The sequence below is a fragment of the Camellia sinensis genome, chromosome 14, assembly GCF_055761805.1.
Source record: "Camellia sinensis isolate YWXY chromosome 14, ASM5576180v1, whole genome shotgun sequence".
NCBI lineage: Eukaryota > Viridiplantae > Streptophyta > Magnoliopsida > Ericales > Theaceae > Camellia > Camellia sinensis.
The window spans coordinates 6,138,143-6,146,880 of record NC_138974.1 but is presented as its reverse complement, the minus strand read 5'-3'; the positions used below and the strand labels follow the sequence as shown (position 1 = coordinate 6,146,880).

General features: G+C 33.4%; 1 protein-coding gene across 3 annotated transcripts in view; it reads left to right on the top strand.

Moving 5' to 3' along the window:
* The first annotated feature begins 927 nt into the window (after positions 1-927).
* Positions 928-8,738, top strand: part of LOC145807613 (serine/threonine-protein phosphatase PP2A catalytic subunit) — a 49,704-nt gene continuing 41,893 nt past the window's right edge. For 2 of the 3 annotated variants that reach the window (XM_082906124.1, XM_082906123.1), the window contains exons 1-3: positions 943-1,284; positions 3,338-3,394; positions 4,560-4,643. In XM_082906124.1, the coding sequence (XP_082762250.1) occupies positions 1,192-1,284; positions 3,338-3,394; positions 4,560-4,643 (234 nt within the window). In that variant the 5' untranslated portion in view covers positions 943-1,191. Of the gene's footprint in view, positions 1,285-3,337; positions 3,395-4,559; positions 4,644-8,738 lie in introns of all 3 variants that reach the window. The other variant, XM_082906122.1, reaches the window with a different exon arrangement.

Sequence of the window (8,738 nt, the reverse complement as noted above, 5' to 3'; positions counted from 1 at the left end):
AATATGAACCTTCCAGCAATGAAGGCCTTATTTTGGGACTAAACATTTTAAGTAAAAAGTTAAAAAATTATTTTAGATGATCATATCACTATCTTTATTTATTTTTTGTAAAAAATTTAAAAATTATTAAAATAGTCCATTTTAGAGGTGGCAACAAAATCAAAATTGGCTAGTTTGGCAACCCCAATATAATCTAAAAATTCAAAAAGTTCATAAAAAATAAAAAATGTATTAATATTTACAAATAAAAAATATTAAAAAAATATTTTATATATATTTATAATTCAAATGCACTGAGCAACATGACAGCCTGGTATACACTTTTTTTGGGGCAAAAAAAAAATTATGTAAAGTTTATTAGTTTGATGGTAAATTGGGCTTTGGGGGCCCACTAAGGATTCCGTTTTGATAATCCGAACCGTTCAATATGTAGAACTTGTCGAGTAATATATGCTTGTAAAAAACCACCTTGATTGGATATCATTAACTATATGATCAAATCAGTTTTGTATAAACAAAACGGATGGTGTGATGGTTAACAGTTGGAAAAAAACTAATCCGATCATATAGCTATCGATATCCGATCAACGTGATTTTTTACAGGCATATAATAATCGACGAGTTGTATATATTGAACGGTTCAGATTATTAAAATGAGACCTATGATGACTCCCACAAACCGACCATCACTGTCCAAAAATTATTTACCCCGAAGGAGTTGATTATTTTTCTGTATAGACATGTTAGGATAGCCGTACGCAGTTGTACAATCAATCAGCTTTCTTCTACTACACACTTTATTTATAAATTTTTTTATTATACATTTTTTTATAAAAAAATAAAAAATTAATCCAAATATTTAATTTTTTTCTTAACTTTTTAATTCACAAAGATAAAAAATATACTTATTTACCACACATAACCGGCCCCTTTAAAAATCGGGTGCTCCATTTTGGAATAGAAAGAACTCAAATTAATTAATGGCCCGATCTTTTTTGAAGGCAAAAGTGAATTCACCTCACCGCATCGCTCGTTCGCTCATTTCCGGTTTACACTCTGTCTCCTCCTCTACGACTGTACTTCTCTCCTCTCTCGACGACGGAGAAGAAGAAGAAGAAATCTAGGGTTTTCTAAGGGATCTCCGATCTGTGCTTTGGTGCATTGGAGGAGGAGGAGGAGGAGGAGGAGGAGATGAGCTTCGATCCGGTCCCTTCAAGCACTCATGGCAACCTCGACGAACATATTTCTCAGCTTATGCAGTGCAAGCCTCTCTCCGAGCAAGAGGTTATTATTTATATTATTTATTTATTTTTCACTTCTTTTGTCGATTCTCGCTAGTTTTTCTTGTTGAATCTTTGAAATTTTACACTGCTGTATGATTCTTTTTATCATTTTATACTTGTTGTTATGGATCAGAATTGATTTGTGAAGGTTTGAGTGGACAATTTTGTGCAGTTTTGTTGATTTTGGCTTTCTGATCTGAACGTTCAGATAATTTTCGGGTTATTGTAAGGTTTTTGCTAAGGTTGCTTTGGTGATTGAATTAGATCTGTTTAAGATTTTTGAATTGTAGCTCATCACGGGGAAAATGATTTCGTAATTTTGATTCTTTGTGACTTTTCAAATTCAAAAAATGAATCTCGGTGCTGTCGTTGTAGTGGGACCCCTTCAGGTATAATGGTGACGTAGGGCGTGGCTCAAAATCCCTCGTCAATCTATCAATTACTTGTTGATTCATAGTTGGGTCTATAGAAAGAGGGTTCGATTCAAACTCCATGCTTTATAAATGCCAACGCGAAGAACATAAAATAAAAGAGTTATGCTAGGTCCCCAAATAAATTATAATTTTTTTACCAAACCTCTCACATGTGTCCCACACTGATGTGAGAGGTTTGGTAAAAAATTTAGGATCTATAGCTTTTTTCAATAAAAAAAGAACATCTGAAGTCTCTGTGGGTGGGTCCTGAGCCAGTGATTGACTAAGTAAAATCCGCGGTCAGTGCTAGTGCCGGAGATGAGGGTATTTTTGGGGCTTGACAGTTGTGCATGGTGGTGAAGAATGTGAATGGCGATGGATTTGTAAGGAGCTTAGGATGGGGAAGAATATTTGTAATTGGAGAGATTTGCATAAGCTAGGAGAGAGAAAGGGGAAGGAAAGAAGAGAGGGAGAGGGAGAGGGAGAGGTGGGTCTCTCATTTCTTCCCTCGTGAAATAGATGCCTATGAACACGTGGTATGCGGAGAGAAAGTTTGGATGGATCTAGAGGATTAGAGCTTGATGGTGACCCCAAATTTAGATGGGAGAAGGGAACAGATGTGTGGGGGCCTTGCCACATAAGCAGTTGGTAAACTAGTTTGTGTCCATAGATTTATTGGCTTATATATGTTGGTTCAAAAGCAGGGTCCTAATAACTTTTTTTTTTCATTGACAAATATAAAATATGCCAAAATGAGGTGAAAGGTGTAGAAGAGGAAGATATTATGTATGAGCAACATCTCTACAACAGATATCGAAGTGTAATTTTCTTTTAAAGAAAAAATAAAATATGGTGGAGAAGAGTTCATAGAGAATCTGGAATTTCAGTTCTCGAGGGCAATTTGCAAGTACACTAAATGGATTTAGTAATAGCAAAGCTTGTTCTAGTTCCAGAGTGAAATATTCTCCATGGGTTTTTTCACAATGATCATTGACTTCGTTAATGACAGTGGTACTATTTGTACTTTGGAGTTTCTTCTTCTTCTTCTTCTTCTTCTTTACTCTCTAAAAGTTTTGGATGAAGTATTTGGCTTCTTTCAACCTTAAGAAAGCAGCATGTAATTCTGCCAAGAACATGATAAAAGCTTTCATGCTTTGGGACTGTGAGGATCTATCTTCCTTCATGTTTCTTTTGTTCTAGGCCTTCTTGGTGTGAACTATTGGAAAAAAAAGTCTATTCTGTGAACATTTTGTTTCATGAAATCTTTGACAGGATGAAACCTTAACCATCTTTTGTTCATTATGTCTTTCTTTCTCTATTTGTCTATTGTGTCTTCTCCTTTTTATTTTGTTTTGAAAAATGGGGAATGAAGAACCATTACAGCTCGAGTATTCTTCTGTTATGATGAATGAATAACCATTTAGTATAAAACGAACCTTTATATATGTAGCTCACATTTAAGTCGAGGTCCTAGATTTGACTCTTACCCAGGAGTTGACATCTATATATTGTACTTTGCCTTATCCATGTTATGAAACTGTTGTCATTATTATGCTATAGAATTCACCTTTTAATGGATACCTTTCTGTTTTAGTGTAATGGAAAAGGGTTCTCCATTGACATCTTCTTTCTCTGTTGTAGGTTAGGGTGTTATGCGAGAAGGCTAAGGAGATTCTAATGGAAGAAAGCAATGTGCAGGTATGCTTTTGTTCATCCATTGGTGCTATTAGGCCAGTCATTGTTACTGTTAAAAAATTGCCAGCATCTTGAGATCCTGCCACGTAATTTTGAGGGCATTAATTTCTTTTTCCTGGTGGAATCAGCGGAATAAACAAACTGTTCAGAAGTATGTGAGGGCCATCACGTGTCTTGACTCTTCCTGTTAGGAATAAACAAACTTATCCAATATGCCATATAATGTGGAAGCAGTTGGGAGTTCAAATTGATAGGCTGTTTCTTTTCATGGAAAAACCTGTTATTGCTCTAAAAAAAGTTTGGTCCTTTTTTGTTTCTATGGCTGGATTGTTTCATTAATTTTTTTGTATTTCAATAGCTCGGCTTTATTTTATGTTTGAATTTCTGGCTTAGTTTTCTAAGCAAGATTGATAATTCTTTAAGGTCATCTTATAAATTGGAATTTTGAGTAATTAAATTATACAGTGGTGATGATTCTGTGGCAAGGCTTCCACTGATACTGAAACTTGTGGAAGAATACTTTTTAGTATATTTTTTTTGAATTCTGTATTTCAGTGTGGCTTTCATTTTATTAGCTTTAGGACAGTTTTTGGGAGGGTTCACCTTTTAATATTAATTACAAAAGATGTCATTGGGTTACATTGGTTAATGTTGTACTGAAGTTCAGAGATTTGGTAAAATTGAAAATTGGGCTTGCAATTTTTAGTAATGAATTTAGTAGAACTGAAGCTTTGAAGATGGTAAAATTTTTTGAGCGTGGATTTGTTTATTTAGAAATCACTTTTGTTTTTTCCTGTTTAGTGATTTGCTACATATGCATCATGAAACACACTTAATAACCAATGGAAGCTTTAAATTTTGTGCACTTGAAGAACTAAAAATTGCCCCTAAGTTTACAGTAGTATTCAAGTTGAAGGCGAACTCAATTTTTTCATTCAAGTTTTTGTTGTTTTAAATGTTTTTACTTTTATTTTTTTTATTATTATTCTTTTTTCATTTTTCTCTTATTTAAGGGTGGGGAGCAGGTCTAGATGGGCTTGTTCTGATTTTGTATTTGCATTGTAATATTGTATATGTCATTTGAGTTTACATAGGATCTCACTGCTTGAATGTTAAAATCCTAATTAGTCTTCCCCCCCTTCTTTTCTTTATGTTGTTGTCTATGCAGCCTGTGAAAAGCCCTGTAACAATCTGTGGTGATATTCATGGGCAATTCCATGATCTTGCAGAGCTTTTTCGAATTGGAGGGAAGGTATTAATCTCGTTTGAGCACTTTGTTGGTATACATTTTGGGCAACGATATAGCGATTGATTTTCATTGCTAATAGTATTACTATGCTTCTGAAGATTGACCATGTTGGGATTTGGTTGTGTGTCTCTGCTTCTTAAACTAGGCATCTGGTTTGCGACTCATCGGATTCCTATTCCTAAAGTGACAATAAAAAAGACGACACATGAATCTTTTTTCATCAACTAAACCACACACATGGACACTCACAACACATATTATTTTTCTTCTTGCGGAAGCCCTAATTTTCTAAGTTTGTCATTGTTATCATCTTTGCTATAAGCCATTCACCTTGAAGAGACTTTATGCAAATATATTCTGATCTATATAAAATTAATTGGTTGATCGACTATTGTATTTGTACCACTTTGATTAACTGATTTTTGAAAAGTTCCTAAATGACTGTTGTGTTTTATTTTCCAATCCATATGTGCATTGCTATTTGTGAAGCATGGGTACGACTACTGGTATTGGTACGATATGAGTATGTTAATATGGTAAAATCTAAAAAAAGTAGGATACGGGTACGGCTAGGGCTAGGTACGTTTGTAAAAAAAATGTTTGTTTTTAATTTGGAGTAATGAAATAATTAGTGAAATGGTTTAATTTGTTGAAATCTAACCTACAATTTACATTTAATGTCAAAAGCAAAGGTACAAACCAAAATTAAATGTCATTATATTAATTAACTTGAAAATCAAAGCTTAATTTTAAAATCATGCTAATCATAGAAAAAAGAAGTTCAATGAAATTAATTTTACCTTTGTATTAAAAGAAAATATTGTTTCGATTGAGGTACGGTACGGTACGGTACGACTTAGGTATATATTAGGTACGTCTGGGTATGCCAAAAATTAAGAAGGAAAAATTTGGATATGTGTTTCGTGTACTAGGTACGTATGTAGAAGTACTATACGAAGTAGCAGTACCCAGTAACTACTTGGTACGGGTATAACATGTTTGTCGAAGTACCCATGCTTCATAGGTTGTTATGAATCTTTTAGAAATCCTCATGCAGAAAAATAACCTAATGAAACATTAGATTTGATATGAATAAGTGTTAGCAGATACGAAAGACATTTTTAGATAGTGGTAAATCCATAACATCAATGTTTTAGTGGTTTGATTAGGCTCACCATGGTAAGGTTAGAGGTTTTCGATATTGAAAATGGGCTAATTCCCACTCCATTCGGTAACTCAAGAAGATTTGCGTTAAGTTTCTTGAGGATGTGGCATGCCCTCAATATTTTGTTCTCAAGATAATTTCAATTTTCTTCACTTCTCCAGTCCTTCCCATATATTATACTAGTGTAAAAGGCCCGTGCAAGACACAGGCTACTACGGCCTTTAATTCCAATGTTTATTGAGTTTACTAAATGAAATAGAATAATATGACAATTTCTGTAAAACATTTATTTTTTGTTTCATTCACTTAAAAAATAATTAAAAAATACATTATAAAAGAAATAATAATTATTCCATAGAAAGATTAAAGAATAATAATTTCATTCCATTGCACCTTATTCCATTCCACTACCTGAACTTTTTTTTCCCAAAAATAAGATTATTTTCTTACAAAAAAATTGAATAGAATAAATGATTAAATATATAATAGAAATTTTAATTTGTATTATAAGGTACAATTATGTAATGATCAATCCCATTATGTATATATGGTAGGTACATAATTATGTTGGAATGATCAATCCCAACATGTATATATGTAGTTCCATAATTATGTTGGATTGGGCAGTTATATTTTAATTGTAGGGTTCATATTCTCATGTGTAGATTTATTAACAATTAATGATACCATGTGTTAGTGATAACGTGGTGTCACATAAAAAGAGAGAGTGTGGGTGTGTATCTCTGTCATTATTAGTAATTTAAGCACAAACAGGACAGTTGATTTTACAATCGTATAAATCTAATGACTATTTGGTTCAATATCTTTGGCAACAAAATGGATTACCTTCTTCCCCAATGTCCTCATTAACTAATGCCAAACCAATATGAATCATGTATTTTATTATTTTAATCAAACAGTCATTCAACTTATATCAGACCAATAATCGATTAAGGCCCCTTTTGGGATGCCAAAGTTTGGCTAAAATAGCTAATAAAGACAAAAAAGGCTAAAATAGCCAATAAGACAAAATGTCACATCCAAACCATAATCATTTCACTTTTTCTCTCACAACCATCAAATCAACTACCAAAAAAGCCAATTATTATCCCAAACACAATTTTTTAGTTAAGCTAAAATAGTCAAATAGCTAACTAAAATAGCCAAGTTCCAAAATGCGACCTAAATCAATTTGTGAACCCTATGATTCTAATTGATTACCTTTTCAATTCATGCCAATTCAATAATTGATTAGCAAGTTATTTCTATTCGCTTTGAAAGTATTGCCGTCTTAAATAATGAGATTTTGGTTATGCAAAATATGATGACGTTATGAGCAAAGTTGTGTTATTTATGTCTCAATATAATTGAAGTTACGAGGAAAGTGATAATACTTATGCTTCAAGAGGTGTTGTCATGAGACAAACCGGCATAAATCATAAGCATTTTAAATTAATGGAAGAATTCAATTCAATTTTATTGAAGAGCATGAAGTGAAGAGTTGTTCAACAAACATCAACAGAATAAATTGTGTAGGATATATTTAGTCATCACAAACAAAAGAAGTGGAATTAATTAATTGACAAATATTTGTAGCTAATGAAGCCATGACAAGAGAAAGGACAAAAAAGGCATCGCCATTAATATCACTAATTGGGTATCACTAACTTTACCTTTTCTACAAGTGAATGAGTACATAAATTACTTCCATTGCTGCTGCTGTAACCATCGATTCTGTGAACTCCAACAAGTAGATCCTTATTTTGGTTTGCCACTCACAATAACATTATTACTCCTTGCTTTGTTCTCACTAATTAAAATTTAATTAACGCAGTATGTGGTTCATTGATAAACACATGCAATATTACGTTAAATGGAGAGAGGAATGGACCTTTTTGTTAAGTTCACAGCAAACCTATCTATTCATTCGTCACCTGAGTCTGCAACAGAGACTTAGGTGTCTTTGTCTTCAAATATATGTAAAGATTGAACCCATTTGGAAGCAACATTGAGAACAAGAGCTCTGACAGCTTGATCTGCAGCTTCGATCTTCGGTCGTTGTCTCTCTTCGTAAGAGCTCTGGCGGTTGAGCTCCTGTGATCTCTCACTCCCTTTGCTGGTTCAGGAGCTTTTCTCATTCGTCTCCTTCATCTTCTCTGTCTCCACCTTTCACAGTCGTCGACGATGGTGGGTTATCTTCCTTTGTCTCTTTTGTCTTCTATCTCTTTCGCTCATTTGGTCTGCCCCTTTCTCTTTCTATCTCTCCTTCGTTGGACAAAGCAAGTGTTTTTTTTTTTCCCCTTTAAACCGAGACGACGCCGTTTTTCATAGAACAATGAGGTTCCCACTGCCAAAGCAAGGGCATAACCAGCAGAAGATGGCAAAATACACGTTTCTGCATTGTTCCCAAAACTGAAGCAACTCCTATATAGATAGATATAATTTGCATTAGGCTAGTGAGGCTTTAAAGGAAAAAATATTGGGCAATCAAGAAAAAATTCATACATAAAGTGAGTGTAGCTGAAATAAGGATGCTTAGATGGATGTGTGATAGTACTGCAAAATACAAAATTAGAAATGATTATATTCGTGAAATGATGGGAGTAATAGCAAGTGAAGATAAGTTGAGAGAAAATAAATTAAAATGGTTTGATCATGTACTATGAGGTTTTGATATGAAATATGGATACAATATGATACAAATACGACCATAGTACAAAACTCTAAAAAATAGGTTACACGACCGTACAACTAGTATATGTTTGTATATATGTTTTCTTAATAGTTCGTACTGTTATACATAAGCTTAAAGAAGGGTGAGAAATCATTCTTTAGGACCCTTTCTTTTAGTTGGTTTTATGAAATTTTATTTCAATATCAAGTCTATATTGTTTTTATTGCCTTGTGCTTTTCTCTTTGAAACTTAAATACGT